Here is a 17,615-nt window from a genome sequence, read left to right on the forward strand (position 1 = left end):
CGCGCACACACACATTACATTTCATTTATTCATTTAGCAGACGCTTTTCTCTGGACCAAAGCGACGTACATCTCAGAGAAATACAATTTGTGTATTAAATTAGGAGAAAGAGAGACAAAGTTGCAGACGTGTGATCCTTAAGTAAACCTAGTTTGTTTCTTTCCACTTTATGCAGCGATCTTCGTCACACGAGTAGCTGCATAAAACACAGAATAGACCATGAATCCTGATAACCTTCCCGCATGTTTTCTTTTTTCACGTGACACGCAGTGTCTTCACACACACACACACACACACACACGGACAGACAGAGCGTCCCTCGGCGAGCGGAGTGTGTGGCGCAATGCTGCGGGGCGCGGAGCCGCTCGCGGACTGGATGTCCCGTTTGCCCGAGGAGCTGTGGGACGTGGCGCTGAACCACCTCGCCATCCCAGGTACGATCGCGCTCGTGCGTGCCGGTTCCGTGACGTCATAAGCACGCGAACCGCTCCTTTGCGGAGCCACGCGACGAAATAGGTAAGCATCCCGGTCAGGGAGGACGGACAAAGAGCGGTTTGTCCTCTTTCAGCTCACCTGCAAGGCCGGAGCGGCTGTTCCGTCGCGGCTCAAGTCGAACCTGCAGCCGGCTTCTGATTGGTGGGCTCGGCCTGACTCCCCAGTGTGATTCTCACCTCACCTTTTGCTGCATGTCGTCTTTTTCCAGGAAGTCACGATGCTATGAGTTACTGCTTGGACGTCTCCTCTCCTTTGGTGAGATCCGAGTCAAACGCCTTCAGGCTTCTGGACACGTTCTTCTACTTCCTGACGCGACCTGTCATTTACAGGTGGGCCACCACACAGGTATGGACACCTGTCAGTCATCAGCACATTTTCCCCCATCTGGCGTCTTTTTGCGGGCAGCTGATGGCGTCGTAGTGCTTAGAGCTGCTGCCGCCGCCTTTGGATCCGAAGGCCGCGGGTTCGGCTCCCGCCTCCAGCTGTAGTACCCTCGAGCAAAGTATTTACCCTAAAGTGCTCCAGTAAAATTACTGGGTAAATAATTGCAAGTAACTTAACATTGTCACTTTGAAGAAAAGTGTCTGATAAATTAAATGTAAATGTCCACCTGAAGGACTGATCAGCACAGCGGATGTGCTACACTGTCACTGTTTTATCCACATCGTCTCTTGCGAAATGTTTTTTATTTACTATCAGCAACAGTAACAACTTCTTGAAATGCTTTTGTGAAGATGAAATGAACAGTAACACTCTACTGCTGGGGACGGAAACACTAAGTGTGTAGATTGGATAGGAATGCAGCTGGTGCCAGTGTTTACATTTATTCGACACTTTTCTCCAAAAGCAACTTATAATGTAACTACAGTTATTAACCCATTTATACAGCTATGTAATTTTAGTGGAGAAATTTAGGGTCAGCACCTTGTTCAAGGGTACTGAAGGTAAGATTCAAACCTGTGATCTTAAGGTCCAAAGGCAGGAGTGCTAGCCACTACACTGCCAGCCACCCCTCTTTACATTTATTCATTTTGCTGATACTTATCTCAAAAGTGATTTACAATGTTAATCTTTAATTTTCCCATTTATACAGCTGGGTAATTTTACTGCAGCAATTTATGGGTAGGTACCTTACTTGGGGGTACTACAGCTGGAGGGAGGTTTTGATTCAAACATGCGACCTTTAGGTCCAAGGGCAACAGCGCTAACCCCTATCTTTAACACATTATTTCTTTCTTTATCACTTGACTCTCCAGGAGAATGACTTGGTGCATCAGCTGGATGCAGGTATTCGATACTTTGACCTCCGAATCGCCCGCAGGCCACATGACCCCTCTGACAACATTTATTTCAAACATGTGATTTACACAAGTTTCACTGTCCTGGTGAGTATAATATCTCATGAGAACTGTTGTAACTGATGTGTACGAAGAGGAACTCGAGACAAAATCATTTCGTGTGACTCTGCTGGACAGCAGTGCTCGCTCACTACCCACCTACTGCTGTAGTGCCCCTCACCGGGGTACTTACCCTGAACTACTCTAGTAAAATCACCCTGCTGTATAAATTAGCAAATAACTGTAAGTAACTTGGTATTCAAGCAGAAACATTGTCACTTTAAAGAAAAGATTTAAATGTTTTTTTAAAAAAAAAAAAAAAAAACTACTGTGTTGTAAAAGTGACATGTCGCTGTTAAACACACAACAAAAACAGCCAATGTGTGAGCAGAAGATGGACCTGAATGACAGTTTGAGGCTCAATGTATGGAGCAGTAACACTTGTCCCTCCGCTCTAGGAGACGCTGAAGGAGGTGGCCACCTGGCTCAAAGCGCATCCCAAAGAGGTTGTCATTTTAGCCTGTCGTCACTTTGAAGGGCTGAGCGACGAGCTTCACGAGACTTTCATCCACTCCCTCAAGATGGTCTTTGGGTCTAAACTGTGTCCCCGTAATGTAAGTCCCTGGACGGTGAAACGGCAAAAACGGTCATCAGTCCTCATCTGTGTCCGTTCGAGACAAGCAGTCGGTCGTACTGCAGAACGACTCGTAAACTTTAAACAAACCCAGATATTGACTAATTTTTGGTTCTTACGAGCTTCAACAAGCTGAGCTCTGCTGTGTCCAATTAGAGGAATCTGTGGGGGGGGGGGGAATCACTCTATGTCCCTGTGCTTCCAGGAACGTCTCCTAACCTTGAGGAGTCTATGGGCATCTGGCTATCAGGTCCTGCTGTCCTACGATGACCAGGCAGCAGAGAAGCACCCAGAGTTATGGCCACCCATCCCGTACCTGTGGGCCAACCAGCGCTCAGCGGAACACCTGCTCCAGTACCTGGAGAGGCAGAAGAGGATGGGGCGCCCAGGTACGGCACTCGGTCCGAAGCTGTAACAGAACGGACGTGCGTTGCGTGAGGAGCAGGAAGCGTTACCTCTAAACCTGGGGTTACCGCGGGACGCTGTGAATATATTGCCTTGGGAAAAGTATCATCAGAATCAGAGGTGAGATGAGTTAGAACTACATATTGTAACTAACGTTGCTAGTGGTCCGTAACATGAAAAATCTTGATCTATCCTGAATTTTTTTTTTTTTAAATTTAAACTTTCACTCAAATTTTTGGATGAGTACTTTCACTTCTACTCCAACAATTACTTTTTTGTTAATTATTTGTTTTTGAGTACTCTGTTTGGCTACTGTACCCACCTCTGTCCAAAATATTAAAGGGCAATGTTCAGCTCTTTAAAAAGTACATGATCACTGTGTAACACAACAATGAATCAGTTATTGCCAATGCTTATCTCCGTGATCACAGTTCTACTGGGATTTAGTGTGCACATTTTCCCAGTTTATTTCCTACAGCTGAGTCGCAGATTCACATGCAGGTGTGTGCAGCAGACTCGTGGTATTCTGGGAGCTTTATCTACCACACTGTACACAGTAGTGCTATTTTTCTCCTTAAACAAAGGTTTAGATTCACTTGCAACAATTACAAATGTATTTTTCCTGACTGACCATCTCCTCATGACTACATTCCTCTTTATCAGTGTGTCTGGAAAAGTTCAAGGCTGTGGAGTGTTTGCTTTGTATGCTTCCACTAACCCCTAGTTGTTGCAGAGAATTACAGTACAGTTCTGCCTCATTCCTTGTGTATTGTAGGCAGAACTAATATAAATTATACTGATCCATGAATATTGTGCAGTATTTTGTGGTCAGGGACAAGGACCTGTGTCCTCTTAGTTGCATAGGTTACACTATCCAGCGTATTGTGTGTTTAGGTTAATGCCTTGTGTACCTTGACCTACAACTGCAGTGCAGTAAAACAGCATCAGGCTTCTAGACACTGCAGTGTGTCTGAGCAAAAAGCAGTTTCAGCACAATAGTGACTGCATGACAAACGGATATTATTGATCCTGTTCATTATTATTTTCTGCATGTGTGCACGTGGTACCAGAAGGCTTCTTCGTTTCGGGCCTGAACCTGACTGCGGATCGCCTCTTCATCACGCTGCACCCAGGGCAGTCGCTCCGGACCCTGACCATGCAGAACGCACAGCAGCTGATGGACTGGCTGCAAGACCAGCGGCCGGGACCCGACTCCACAAGCCTCAACATCGTTGGTGGGGACTTTGTGGGCCTGGTGCACTTTTGTCCCCTCGTCATTGCTCTCAACAAGAAGCTTGTGCAGCCCAGAACAGAGAAACACTAAGTAGAGGAGGTTACACATTCCATTTACTACCTTTTCTACCTACCTGAACTGCACAAATGGAGGGAACGCAAAGGTTAGTTTACACCTGCGTACAGTGCTGCTTAACAGAATGTGAACCCTATAGGGATGATCATTATTCTTATGTATTACATTAAACTTCAAAAATCTAAGTCTTAAGCTTATAAAGTGAATAAATGATTGATTTACACACCCGATTCTACTTACCCATGTGGTTTAACCAATACAACTTGGGGTTGAATTAATTTTGCACCTGCACCACTTCTGTCTTTCTACTACACACATGGTCTCCTGTAAAGCAACATATGAAATTGGTCATTACACACCTGTTACGTCACTTGAGGAATACTGCTGCTCACTTCATGGTAAAAGCAAGGGACACAAGGACTCTACATACTTTCAAGCAGCACTGTGTGTACTCTGGGGGAATCTCACCTTTACCAGCCTCATCTTTTCACACTTGCGCTACATTCAAGTGGCAACTAGGATGAACAGCAATTTTACAATATATTTTTAAGGTACAATTTTCAGTCTTTTTAAAACAGTGAGGCAGTTTTCCTTTCACAGCACACTTTTTGTCCTACAAGGCAGTAAGCTTTCAAGCTCACTACCTGAACTGTGCCCTGTCTACAGTCTAAACGGTAGAATGTAGAAAAAGATCATAGGTCAAACGAAGAAATAACCAGCATTTTCCAGTTTGTCATTTGTACATCTATAATAAATAAGTAAATCTAATACAAATAGAGCAAGCGTGTACATCGCTTTCATTGACCTCTATGCCTCGTCTTCGCAGTTCTTCACTTAGCGACGTTTACTGGTTTGAAACATCGGAAAAGTCTGAACGATCCGCTGATCGCAATCGTTAAAGGTCGTCTGATACAAAGGAGCATATATTCAGATAAGACCCAGTGAAATTTCAGACAGTATCTCGGCGTTTCATTTCGGTGTCTTCGCCAAGGACATGTGGCTGTCACACAGCAGGGTGACTGCGCTCCTAATTAGTCTGGAAGAGCTTCCTGTATCGCCCATATGCCGCGTTGCTGATGATGACCTTGACAAGGGCCGTCCCTTCATCCGCCACCACGTCCACCTCCTGCACCGTGGCTTCCTTGTACAACCAGCTGTGGAAACAGACGTAGACAAAATCGTTCATGATCCATAAGCCTTTATCTGCAGTGAGTTTCACGTGGTGGAAGTGATGTCTTTATTTTACTTAAAAGCTCTCTATGTAAATTAAGAACCATTTACCTTAATTGGGCGCTACTGAGCTCCACCTTTACAGTGAGAATGTGTTTGCCGGTTGATTTCACTATTGCTGCTTCGATTCTTTGCTTCAGTTCCTCCAAACCCTGCTCCTTCAGAGCAGACACTGGCACTGCATCTGGTTCACTCTGCTCGTAACTACAGGAAAGAAACGCAACATTCATAAAAATCTGCCTGAGCTCACATTTTAGAGGGTTGGTTGCCAGTGCCTGACATGGTTTTTTTCATCCTCTTTTCTCCCAGTTCAGTTGTCATCATAGGCTCTCTCTAAAAAGATGCTGTGAGTCACCCACTTCTTTTCACTTTACAGGCTGTGGGCTCCACCTGGCGATCCAACATGCATAGAGCAGAATGCTAGTCCACCCCATTTGCACCATCACCCCTCAAAGTACTGGACTGACTTTAGCTGTGGGTCAGGAGGGGTCGGGGACCTACGTACATATTTACAGCTCCTGGTCATCCTCACCACAGTCATCAGTGTCGTACAGCAGGGAACTGCTAACCAGGTCCCCACTACAGCGTGCACAGCAATTTCCTGTGTTTGGGTGGGTGAGCTGTGTGACATGGTTCCCTTACTTGTCGACGAGGTCTATCTTGTTGTGAACTTCCACAATGGAGTTCATCAGACACTCGGGGATCTGCAGGTTCTTCAGGACGTTCAGAACATTGACCTTCTGGTTTAGAGTCTCTGGATGGCTTATGTCTCTTACATGCACTATCAGGTCCTGCAAGAAGATGTGCCAATTTATTATCGTAAATTTCGCAAACTCTGCAGTTAAGGTCCTATAAGACAACGTGAGCATAGCTGATTTCAATAATAAACATCCAGTGCCTTTGACAGTATGACAGTACAAGGTGTACCGGATCCACGCTCAAAGCTAGGCGTGTCCAGGAAAGTGGGCTACGCACCGAGTGGGCCACATCCTCCAGGGTGGCGGAGAACGAGTCGATGAGCTGATGGGGTAGCTGGGACAAGAAGCCTATGGTGTCCACATAAAGCACGGTCATCCTGCTGGGAAGCTGGCCCCCGTGTACAGTGACATCAAGGGTGGCAAAAAGCTGATCTCGTGGCTGGAGTTTGACATCCCCTGTTAGGGCTTTTATCAGGGTGGTCTTTCCTGAAGAGAGTTGGGGCAAAAAAATCCACTGGAAAAATGTAACTGGACTTGAGTGATGAAAAACAAGACTGGAGAAACCTATGGGGTACAATGACAATGTTACAGAGAGCGCTGTCAACATCGCCGTCTCTTACCACAGTTAGTGTAACCCATGACGGAGACAACGGGGAACTCTCGGCTCTTGCGCTGGGAGCGGAGGAGCTGTCGCTTCTTGCGCAGTTTCTCCAGGGCAGAGCGGATCTTCAACTCCCTCTCCTTCAGGAGCCTCTGCTGCACCTCCATAAAGGTTTCCCCTGGGACATGGGGGCGAGGAGTACCATGTTCACACCGAGGCTTTCCATTCCTCCATCTACTTCCACAGTGGCAGTTCAGAGTCTCTTTGGTTTCACCACAGAGCCGTTGCTGTTTTACCTGAACCCATAATATATCTGGAACCGCCTCCTTGTTGATCTAATTTTGCCACCTCATCTTTCAACCGAGACCTGCCAAGACACAAGGGCTCCAAGTACAGCAGATGGACAAACTGACCACTAGAGGTCGCTATAACCCCATGGCTAAAAGTTTAAAAGCGCTCTAACGGTGATGCCTTGAATAACTACAGAGGACTTTACCTGAAGACACAAATAAATTTTCTAGATCAGACACTTTCTGATGTCAGCTTATGCAGACAATCTGTTACCTGAGAAGGGGAATTTCGGCAAGAGAAATCTGCAGCTTGGCCTCCTTGGTGCGGGCATTGCAGCGGAAGATGTGAAGGACAACCGAGTACCTGTCCAGCACCTTCACACCCCAGGCTTCCTCCAGCTCTCGCTGGTGCGGGGAAAACAGACAACATACACAAGAGCTCTGTCAGTTGTCCCGTCTCAGGTTCCACCGCAGCAGCCCTATGCAGCAGCACGAGTTGCAGGCTCACCTCTGACGCGGGACTGAGACGCTCTACATTCACAAACACAGCGGTAATCTGTGGCTTTCCCTTGATCCGCTCTGTAAGTAAATATCACAGACACACAGACCTCACAGGGCTGTCTCCTCCTTGACGCACATCACACCTTAATCTCAGGGGTCTCTCGCTTGGTGCAACGCAACTGTCACACCTGTGAGAATCTTGAAATTGCCCTTTCCGAAGATTGTCCTCCTGTCGGGGGCCTTCGTGGAAAGTATGACCTTGTCCAGCACTGTCCAGTTCTGCAGGGTGTTCACGAGGCCAACAGCCTCCGCCATCATAAGTTCAGCTTCAAAACAGAAAAGCGACACGACCGCTGACACCAGTACACACTGAAAGGACATGTACTCAGTCACACATCGTAATGATTTCTAAACTAGTTAACGTAATTTACCACACTCCGGCTCTGAATTGCCTGCAGTGTGTGGGTGCAAATATAACTCTGTGTCGGTGTGTGATGTGCGGCTCCCCTATGTACAGCAGCTAACGATCTACGCCTCCTGTGTAAATTCATAGTATTAAGAGAAGAAGTTATAGACAGTGAGTGTAACAGGCTTACCAGTGCAGGCAAAATGTGACCATGCTATAAGTCATGGACCTCAGCTTTATGTAAACAAATTTAGCACAGCAAAATCACTTACATTCCCATGAAGGTGCACTTCCTGAGATTACCCCCAATACCATTAGAGATGGCACAGGATAAAAGTCTTTGGCAAACTACTGTTGGTGGTCTATACCCACCCAGGGTGACAGGCAAATCTAACTAACCAACCAACAACATTGCAACAATGACACAAATGGTATTGTTTATTGGAATAGGCATATCGATCCAAAGTTACTCTTGGAATATTTCAGCCATTTATGAAGTTATGCACATTTCAGGACCAAGTAAAAGTAAAATAGTATAAATTTTATATTTGTTGCACCCCAGTGAATTTCCTTCCAGGATAAAAACAGTTCTCATTCATTAGTTTATAACAGCAGTGGTGAGATCTATGATAAATCTGATGACAGTTGTCTATGGTATAAAGAAATAAAGCTCACTCCGTATGTCATTCACTCTGCAAAGCACACAGCGGTGCCATTACAGTTGCTGTACAGCGTTCCTAACATGCCTGATCCTTGCTCCTCCTCTGGCACCTCTAGGCAAGGTACTTATTCCATCATATATGGGTTGACTGCACACCTAAAAACAGAACTGCATGAAACCTTATCACCATATTTTATATGCCTCTGTTCTTGTTGCAGGACAATATGAGAGTACTTGCAGTCAGGTGACCACGGAGTGTGCGTACCTGCCGTCAGGTGACTGCAGTATGTTTACCTGTAGTAAGCTGTGGTTTCTTACTGCCCCACTTCACATCTGGATGCACGACCAAAACTCTGTGATCTTCACTACCAACTTTAGTGAGAATGTGCTGCTGCTGAAAGAGCTCTTCGACCTCACTGTCCTCAAGGATATCAAAGTCCTCATGAACGTCCGCACCCCCCTGGACACCTTCTTCTTCGGCGCTGTGCTTCTTTCTCTTTAATTTGCACACTGTGCTCGAAAACGTGCGGTTCAAGTTCAGGAGGCCCGTGGAGCTCAGTGAAGAAACGACGGGTGTCCAGTGACCGAGTCTCCGCAGCGCCCCCCGCTCCCTGGGGGGACGGGTGAACCCCTTCTCTTTTCTGTATTGCACACACGACTTCGGTGGAGTACCAAGGAAATGGTAGTCTCGTAGACGAGACTGAAAACACCAAGAATATCTCAGTGACTTCACAACTAGTGAACTAAAGAGAACACTTTGACTTTTACTCAACATGTTGTATTTATTTATACCTTGAAAGTTGCATTGCGGTAAATGAATACGTACTCATTTCCTAAAGGACCATTCCAGAGTTCATTTACCTCGCATATGAGCAACAACATGCTAAAGTTATCTATTCCACCTTTTCCAGACTACAAACAGGACTTGTACCGAACTGCGCTGAAAATACAAAACATGTCTTCAAACATGGCGGCAACATAACCACTTCCGGTAACAATCGTTTGTTTCCGGAGTCATCGGCACAGTCAGGCTCGAAATTATCGCGCAAGCTACGGAAGTTCATCAGGGACATAATTCATTACAATATGAAACTCGAAAATACAAGTAAAATCAGTGCGTAAATAACATCGTAGTAAACTCATTTGTATGCTAAATATATCGTCCTCAACTACATATAATAATGTCCTTTCGGTTTGCGATTAAATTTTCAAATAGGAACAGACATAAGAACATGGACCTGGCAATGTCAAAAAAAAAACTCAGCATTAGTGATCACAAATACTGAATGCTATCAAAGACAGATGGCACTGAGCACCACATTGTTGCTATTCAGAGAAAAGTCACTACGCTAGAAATGTGCACATCACCACTTTACACACAGTTTTGAACGCTAAACGTCTAGTCTTGTCAGCACATGTAAAAACAAGACTAAGCAAATTCTACTTGGGATTTTTATTAAGTTTCCTGCTGATAGAGTGGTGAGAGTGGTGCCAGGACAACAACCTGTCTCTCAGTGTCAGTAAAACTAAGGAGTTGGTGATTGACTTCAGGAAACAGGATACGGTTCATGCACCCATATACATAGGAGGGGACTTTGTAGAGAGGGTCAACAGCTTCAGATTCCTAGGGGTCGCCCTCACTACGAAACTCACATGGACTGAGCACACAGCATCAAGCATCAAAAAGGCCCATCAACGCCTCCATTTCCTCAAGCGTCTGAAGAAAGCCCGGATGTCCACTACAGTCCTCACCACTTTCTACAGGTGTGCTGTGGAGTCCGTCCTCACAGGGTGTATTACATCCTGGGGTGGCAGCTGCTCCACACAGGACAAGAAAGCCCTACGGAGGGTGGTCAAAATGGCTCAGGAAATCACCGGCACGCAGCTACCAGCAGTACAGGACACCTACACCACACGCTGCCTCGGAAAAACGATGCGCATCATGAGAGATCGTAGTCATCCCGCACGGGCACTTTTCTCTTCCCTGCCATCTGCAAAACGGCTTAGGTCTATTCGAACCCGCACAGCTAGGTACAGGAACAGCTTTTACCCCACTGCTCTAAGAGTATACAACACTAACCAATGTGCCACCTTTAGTAACTAGAGTTGGACTGCTCCACCCAAGCACATTGGTAGATCACATAGTCACTTTAAGCATTCTCATTCTCTCGTTCTGAGTTCTTTGGCTGTCTACTGGTATTATTGTTATTGCTGTTACCGTTATTTATTGTTATTGCTATTTGCATTACTCACTGTCATTGCCATCGTCATTGTTTTGTGCAGTATTTCTATTGTCTTTGTCCATAGTCTGTGGAGAAGCATTCAAGAAAAAAAATTTCATCATACTTGTGAGAAATAACTGGCTCTTGTGTCTCTTCTTTACCTTGACCTCTCTGACCTCTCTGTCCTCCCTGTTCTTCTGGTTTGTGTCAGACCTGTCAAGAATGTGAGTGCACGCTGGAGTTCTTGTTTTAACTTCTCTCTCTTTGTTTAAGGTAAAAGGGCCAACGGATGCAACTGAAGTGTCCTATATCCTCTCTATATGTATAACCAATCACAGTGCTCTGTTGTTTAACATTACCTTTTGTGGTTTTGTCCCTAGACCCCGACTCACTTTTTAAACCAATGGAAACTTATTTCTTTGTTCTGCAAAATAGTATATAATCTATGTGAACACACAATATACTTGAGGATTTGGAACGAAACACGCTGCTTGTTCTTGTGTCCTGATCCTCCCAATGATCACTGGTCTCTGGTGTTCGGACGGCTCTGAGGTGGCAGAAGGCTGAGATAGAAATGAAGATAATTTCTAATCTAACAATACTTGTACACGGTACTTGTACCTATGACAATAAATTTGAAACTAGAGAATAAACAATTCAGGACAACTCAGAAAGATCATTTCCCTGTAAAGCAGATGTTCTTAATTTCTAGGCCACACACCACTTTAAGAATTTGATAAAATGCTAACAATGCCCCCCTTGAGAAAACTACCCGGAAATAAATTCTGGGAAAATATTAAACTCAATTTATTGCTCTGAAATGTGATTACCTCGACAAAAGAATTACATCACAGATAGTAATAGTACTATAATAATTTCCCAATTTATTTTAACATGTATTCATGCAGTCCGTGCGGTCCCTAGGGCACCTGTAATGTAGGGCGCTGCATTAAGTCCAAGTTTTCGGCTTATTCAGCCACACAAGGACAAACACAGAATCAGAACAGAGCACTGAACTTTAAAAAAAAAAAAAAAAAAAAAAAACACTATTCAGTTGCTTTGCAGATGGCTTAATAAAGAGCATTAATTACTGATTTTTCAAATAGCCCAAAGTTTAATCAGATTCTCCATTAACAACCCTTCAAGTAAATACACATTTAACAAGTTGTCATTTGTCTTACAAAATACCAAGTGTTTCTGTTTTCCCATTTCTGCTATATAGGTATATAATATCACTATGCATTTTTAATTCATTGGCATCAAGAGAATCTGAAAACAGGCATTTTATTGGGCTTCTGTTAGCTGCTCATATTGCTTTTCTGCACCAAATGATGGAAAATTCCTGAGAATTAAGGCAGTGACCAGTAAAACTGTTCATCATTTCAGGTTTGAAAACTCCTCTCTTCTCTCTGGTGACTCAATGTAGATTACCGGTTGGGTCTCAACTGTCATTGCTTGGAGCAATCACAGTCGTCCACAGCCCTCTGCAGTGACCCAGAGTTCAACCGCAGTGGGGTCCGAGCCCATCTTCTCAGCACTCCTACAATGCATCCACTGTGTACATGTCGCCACGGCGCTGGGAGGTGATGGGAATCTGCTGCCGCACCTCTGCCAGGTACTGCAAGTCTACAAAAAAAATTTCTCAATATTGCTTTAATATTTCTATGTAAATAAAAGTTAACATTAAATAATATGTGCAAGTATTATGCTCTACATGAGTTATTTTCACCTTATAAAAGCAGAGACTGTACAGTTAATAGAGCCAGCTGAACACAATAAAACAATTTCTCACGCTAATGAAAGGCACTTACAGTTCTCATAACCATACTTACTGAAATCAAGAAGAAATTTTTCTAGTTTGTATTTAATTTTGCTAGCTTTCAACGGGTGGGAGTAACCGTGATCCCTTGAGTGTAGAGACTGAAATCAGCTAGATTGTTTAGTAAGCACCAGGCCAGCACTAGTACTCACCAATGTCAGCGTACACCACAGTCTCCTCTGCACCAGCTTTCGAGATCACCTCTCCCCTGGCATAACAGAGATACAGTTACCCACGCAGCCCAGAACCCTTCTGGACCCTTTTATGGAGAGTAACTAGCATTTCAGGAACAAGCCTAAAACAGACAACATACATGGCCTGGGCAAGTTTTTTTATGTGATAAATTGTTGAATTTCAGAAGTTTCATAATATGGCAGCATCTGCATAATATACAAAAATCTGCCTAACTTGTCCCCGAATTTGAGGGTGCATTTCTAACTTGCTTCAGGCTAAGTGATACGGTCAAGGAACACTGACCAGGGGCTGACGACCATACTGTGACCCCAGGCTACATAGGATGCCGTTTCATCTCGTGCTGGTGAAGCGGTTGCCACATACACCTGGTTGTCAACGGCCCTAATGGAGACAGACACACAAGAGCATTAGGAAGGCGTGAAAGGCCACCGTTCTCACTGACTGCAAGTGAACAGCCTGGCAGACATGGGAATGCAATACTGCCTATTGATTTCTATTATCATATTACATTTATTCATTTAGCTTTTTCTTTTCTTCAAAGCTGGGGTGCGTGGTGGCGCAGTGGGTTTGACCGGGTCCTGTTCTCTGGTGGGTCTGGGGTTCAAGTCCCACTTGGGGTGCCTTGTGATGGACTAGCATCCCGTCTTGGGTGTGTTCTCTCCCCCTCCAGCCTTATGCCCTGTGTTGCCGAGTTAGGCTCCGGTTCACCACAACCCCGCTTGGGACAAGTGGCTTCAGACAATGTGTATGTGTGTGTTTTCTCCAAAGCGACTTACAATTATTTACCCATTTATACAGCTGGGTAATTTTTACTGGAGCAATTGTAGGGTTAGTACCTTGATCAAGGATACTACAGCTGGAGGTAAGATTCAAACCTGTGACCTTTGGGCTCAAAGGTAACAGCTCCAACCACTACACTTCAGGGTATTATAATAGTATTATCATCATCATCATTATTATAGAATTTTGGGTAAGTTGCTGCCTTCCAGTGGAAAATTTAGGGGACTAACCTTCCCCTCTGCAGCAGCTCCCAGTGGGCAGGACCTGTGGTCATGTTGAAAGCTCCTGGATAGACCAACAGATGACATCCTGCAGAGGAGTAAAGCAAAGATTAGACAAGGAAATCTCAGTCTCTCACCTCACTCATTCCAGTTAGCCAACAACTCTTTGGTGTGACCGCTTGGTAATGACAGAAAGCATCGGATATACGGTAAGTGTTTCCTCGCTCCCTCCCTCTCTTTCTCTCCAAAACCACTCAAAAGAAAACAACATTCATACCCAGGACCACTCTTATGTGGAAAGCTGGGCTAAGGATAAGCGGGACTGGCTTTACCCTGCTGATAAAATGTACATTGCTTTTATCTAGCTTACCTCTCTTAGTGTAGATCTGTGCCAGTTCAGCGAACCTCATGTCGTAGCAGATCCCAACACCCACCTTACAGAAGGCTGAGAAAGACATTAAAAAAAAAGCAAAGCACTAAACCATGCAGCTGACTTCAGAGATGAAAACAGCGGTGCAGCGAGTCGGAATATAGTCATACAACGCAACTGAGAACAGCGCAAAGGGGTCTGTGTGAATCTCAGACGGACAGACACGCACGCGTATCGAACATAGACAGGCTGTTCCCAGGGCTGAGCGTTTCCGATTCCTGGAAGCGGATTTTCCCTGGCACGTCAATGTCAAAGAGGTGGATCTGTCACATGAGCAGAGAACGCAAAAACAGAATTATAGAGCGTCAAAGCACACCTACCACCACAGTGTGGTAAAACGGAGAAATAAATTAAACTTCTCTATCTGGGAGACTACATAAGTGTGTTGAGCGTGAGAGGCTATGCAGATGTTGGAAAGGAAAGCATATATTTTGATTCAGTAAGTCGAAGATCCCTGAGCCCGCACTGACCTTCCTGTGTTTGAGCAGAAGGGCACCATCTGGGCCGAACACGGGGCAGGTATTATACAGCCTGCCCCCGTCATCCTCTGGGATGGACCCTGCCACACACACATACACACGTCAACAATTTCAAGTGCATAGCATCTGTATGCACACAGGAAGTCAAATTCAACTGCGTAATGAGAGCCCGCCGTCTTAAGTCTCACAGTAAGCTCAGAGAAAGGGCTTCACCTCCCACCAGGTAGACTCCGTTCTCCTTAGCTGCTTCCGACAGAATTTCTGTAGACTCCCCGGGGATCTTCTCAGCGTATTCTGGGAAGAACTTAGTGCCGTAAGGTGAGTTAAAGCACTCCTGTGTGGGTTTTTAAAAAAAAAAAAAAAAAAAACCCATCGAGATGGAAAACATGGGAATTGCACAAAGAAACATCTGTTCCATTCATTTCACATTACTATCTGCTTTTTGTTAAATCTCGTTTCCTTCTAATTAACCATAAGCAAAGCACTGAGATTACCGCGTTACGACATGTGCGAGGCACGCGCTAAACGAACATCCTTGAAAGCTGCATCAAGTCCAACTGAAAGCGTGGGTGCAGGACGAGGCGTTGATGGCTTACGGGCAGCACTATGACCTTTGCCCCCTGACCTGCGGCTTCCTTCACCAGCTCCCGAGCTCTGCGCAGGTTGTCTTCTTTCACCTTCGTGACGCGCAGCTGCACCACCGCCAGACGGAACTCTGCACCGCAGAACAGCACAGTTACACCGCCAAACACGGTAAACAAGTGAAACAAGTAATGTATTCCAAAAGCCTGAGAAAAGTCCCACAATAAACAGGAAAAATACCCACAGCGTGGGGTTCTCACGCCCCTCAGCATGTTGACACCAAGAGCACAGTCTGTATCACGGTTGAGTCCGGACAACATCCAACAACTCCTTTCCATTCAGTGCTATTAATAACACTGTCATCATTATTATTTATTAACTACATTTACTCATTCACTGGTCACTTCTCCAAAGCAACTTGCAACGTTAAGCCATTTACAGTTATTCACCCAATTATAGAACTGGGTAATTTTACTGGAGCAACTTAGGTCCTTGCTTGTCAAGGGTACTACAGCTGGAAGTGGGAATCAAACCTGCAACCTTTGGGTCCAAAGTCAGCAGCTCTAACCAGCACACTACAAGCTATGATAAAAGTCATTCTATTACTATTATTTTTATTATAATTAACAACAACAACAACAACAACAACAACAATAATATTAAATAAAAGAAAACAATACTACAAAGTGATAATTTCGCGGACACATTTTTTTTCCCCCCACAGTTACTGGCAGTGTTGAATAACACAGCCTTTAACAATGATTTACCCAGCGAGGTTTTACTTAGTTCACTGCCAGGGGGTAAAGAAAGTCAGTAAACTGGTCTGGAGTAATATAATTATAAAGTAAATTTCTGTACACTGTGACTGTAGCACTGTCAGTTCACCCAAGTACGTTGAGCAGGAGGGAGATCGAACCCGCAACCCCGGATTTGTCTCGACCACCGCGGCAGCCACTTTATTTACCTTTATTAAAGTTAACGATAAAATAACTAGAAAAAGTGAAACACTGATTGGCTCGACAGAGTGAGTGACACACAGGCTCCAGGACACACTTCGAAGACCCGCACAACGATTTTAATACATAGCATGTAGCACGTTTAACTAGTCAGGCTAAACGAGGCGCTTGGGGGCCTTCAGATCGCTCTCACTATGTATGTACCGTTTGGAGGTTCGGTAAGAAACCTACTCACTGGACATCGCCTTGACCAGCGCACTCATCACGCGCGTCTCCTCCGCTGAGCTACGAGATTCTGCACGGCGACTCAACGGAAGAGCGCTCCGCCACTTCCGGGAAACGCCGAGAAAAAGACTTCAAAATAAAAGTCTCCAGGAGAAAAAGTATTTCCACAATTTCGACCAAGGACAAAACAGTCAAGTTCGGGATTATGCGGATTGACGCGAGGTAGGCAATCGGGTAAGGGATGGCCTGGTTATCGCATTGAGAACCATCGTCAACGATCAGCTCTGTAAACCAAACTCGGTCATATATCCGCCGGCTTTTAATTTTAATCGAAATCCCACCGGTCCGGCAGAGAAGTAGAAGTCAGGTGCCCAGTGGGGCCCTATATGAATCAGTAACACAGTCAAGTTTAGTCATTGGCTATTAATTAACTTCTGTAATTGTTGCACTCTGTCCGTCGTTTCCATATCTCAGCCTGAAACCCGCAGAAGAAAGCTCCCCCACACAAGTTGTTTAAATTAGACTTTCATGAGAAGGCTCGTCTCATTTGTCAATTTATTAAAATAGGGTCCAAAATGTATAAGGTGCATTTAACAGAATGCAAATTTTACAGTTTTTCCTGTTAAAAAGCTGAAGCATTTTGATAAAGTCCACCGATATCATTCCTTATGTGGTTGAGATGAAACACCTGCTGTTCTGTATATCCTCTGTAGTACTTTGACCCATCTTCTTCACTGGTGGTTTGCATAGTGTTGGAGATTTACCAAGGACCCCCCGTTGAGTCCAAAATCTCAGTCTGCTGCCAGGAATCAAAGAAAGGACCTCCCAAAACAAATGGCAGCTGGAGAAGTGTTGGAGTGCTCAACTCCCCATAATGGCTCAAATGGTAAACCAAATGTCAGAAGCTGAAGGACTAACCCTATACAGCAAGGAGCAGGAGGACAGCAGTCCACACTGGACAACAGCTGCAAGAGAGTTTGTTGATTATTCATTAAAGAATATTCTCCTTTGGATTCTCTGTTTAATGAGTCACTGTCAGTTTTGTGTAAAGCACTCAGGTAAACACACATTCACCCTTGAATAAACCATAATCTGGAGTTACGTGGTGCCTGAGACCATTGGCTTGTTTTCTCAGTGAC

General features: G+C 44.8%; 3 protein-coding genes across 5 annotated transcripts; 1 reads left to right on the forward strand and 2 right to left on the reverse strand.

The window, feature by feature from the left end:
• The first annotated feature begins 277 nt into the window (after positions 1-277).
• On the forward strand, positions 278-4,263 carry LOC108933125 (PI-PLC X domain-containing protein 1-like). Of its 2 annotated transcripts, none has more exons than XM_018749954.2 (6): positions 278-434; positions 704-840; positions 1,752-1,880; positions 2,291-2,446; positions 2,672-2,855; positions 3,942-4,263. In XM_018749954.2, the coding sequence occupies exons 1-6, from the start codon at positions 344-346 to the stop codon at positions 4,193-4,195; spliced, it is 951 nt and encodes a 316-aa protein (XP_018605470.1). In that variant the 5' UTR covers positions 278-343; the 3' UTR covers positions 4,196-4,263. The 2 variants fall into 2 exon arrangements, with proteins under 2 accessions (XP_018605470.1, XP_018605471.1); XM_018749955.2 differs by having other exon boundaries at positions 3,945-4,263.
• Positions 4,264-4,984: 721 nt separating this feature from the next.
• On the reverse strand, positions 4,985-9,535 carry gtpbp6 (GTP binding protein 6 (putative)). 2 transcript variants are annotated; one of them, XM_029258096.1, is made up of 11 exons: positions 9,360-9,535; positions 8,862-9,267; positions 7,689-7,826; positions 7,508-7,578; positions 7,274-7,404; positions 7,006-7,076; positions 6,729-6,887; positions 6,386-6,594; positions 6,053-6,201; positions 5,462-5,614; positions 4,985-5,334 (listed from the first exon to the last, which is right to left on the reverse strand). In XM_029258096.1, the coding sequence occupies exons 1-11, from the start codon at positions 9,447-9,449 to the stop codon at positions 5,208-5,210; spliced, it is 1,704 nt and encodes a 567-aa protein (XP_029113929.1). In that variant the 5' UTR covers positions 9,450-9,535; the 3' UTR covers positions 4,985-5,207. The 2 variants fall into 2 exon arrangements, with proteins under 2 accessions (XP_029113929.1, XP_018605468.2); XM_018749952.2 differs by lacking the exon at positions 9,360-9,535 and having other exon boundaries at positions 8,833-8,934.
• A 2,066-nt stretch (positions 9,536-11,601) lies between these two features.
• Positions 11,602-16,550, reverse strand: nit2 (nitrilase family, member 2). The gene is made up of 10 exons (XM_018750161.2): positions 16,487-16,550; positions 15,310-15,428; positions 14,927-15,047; positions 14,705-14,793; positions 14,404-14,497; positions 14,175-14,249; positions 13,814-13,892; positions 13,086-13,184; positions 12,761-12,816; positions 11,602-12,415 (listed from the first exon to the last, which is right to left on the reverse strand). Exons 1-10 carry the CDS (start codon positions 16,512-16,514, stop codon positions 12,330-12,332), a joined length of 846 nt encoding a protein of 281 aa, XP_018605677.1. The 5' UTR covers positions 16,515-16,550; the 3' UTR covers positions 11,602-12,329.
• Between the last annotated feature and the right edge of the window lie 1,065 nt (positions 16,551-17,615).

Source organism: Scleropages formosus, chromosome 1 (assembly GCF_900964775.1).
Source record: "Scleropages formosus chromosome 1, fSclFor1.1, whole genome shotgun sequence".
In the NCBI taxonomy this organism is placed as follows: Eukaryota; Metazoa; Chordata; class Actinopteri; order Osteoglossiformes; family Osteoglossidae; genus Scleropages; species Scleropages formosus.

What these genes read in the sequence shown, in the direction of transcription:
- LOC108933125 (XM_018749954.2), top strand. Translation starts at nt 344, where the DNA reads ATGCTGCGGGGCGCGGAGCCGCTCGCGGACTGGATGTCCCGTTTGCCC. An exon ending in ACACAAGTTTCACTGTCCTG is followed by an intron (nt 1,881 to 2,290) that starts GTGAGTATAATA and finishes CCTCCGCTCTAG; the next exon opens with GAGACGCTGAAGGAGGTGGC. An exon ending in CTAAACTGTGTCCCCGTAAT is followed by an intron (nt 2,447 to 2,671) that starts GTAAGTCCCTGG and finishes CTGTGCTTCCAG; the next exon opens with GAACGTCTCCTAACCTTGAG.
- gtpbp6 (XM_029258096.1), bottom strand. Translation starts at nt 9,449, where the DNA reads ATGTTGTTGCTCATATGCGAGGTAAATGAACTCTGGAATGGTCCTTTA. An exon ending in ACCGCAATGCAACTTTCAAG is followed by an intron (nt 9,268 to 9,359) that starts GTATAAATAAAT and finishes TGGTGTTTTCAG; the next exon opens with TCTCGTCTACGAGACTACCA. An exon ending in TGGAGGATGTGGCCCACTCG is followed by an intron (nt 6,202 to 6,385) that starts GTGCGTAGCCCA and finishes ATCTTCTTGCAG; the next exon opens with GACCTGATAGTGCATGTAAG.
- nit2 (XM_018750161.2), bottom strand. Translation starts at nt 16,514, where the DNA reads ATGAGTGCGCTGGTCAAGGCGATGTCCA. An exon ending in GCTGGTCAAGGCGATGTCCA is followed by an intron (nt 15,429 to 16,486) that starts GTGAGTAGGTTT and finishes TCTGCGGTGCAG; the next exon opens with AGTTCCGTCTGGCGGTGGTG. An exon ending in TGTGGTGTACGCTGACATTG is followed by an intron (nt 12,416 to 12,760) that starts GTGAGTACTAGT and finishes TTTTTTTTGTAG; the next exon opens with ACTTGCAGTACCTGGCAGAG.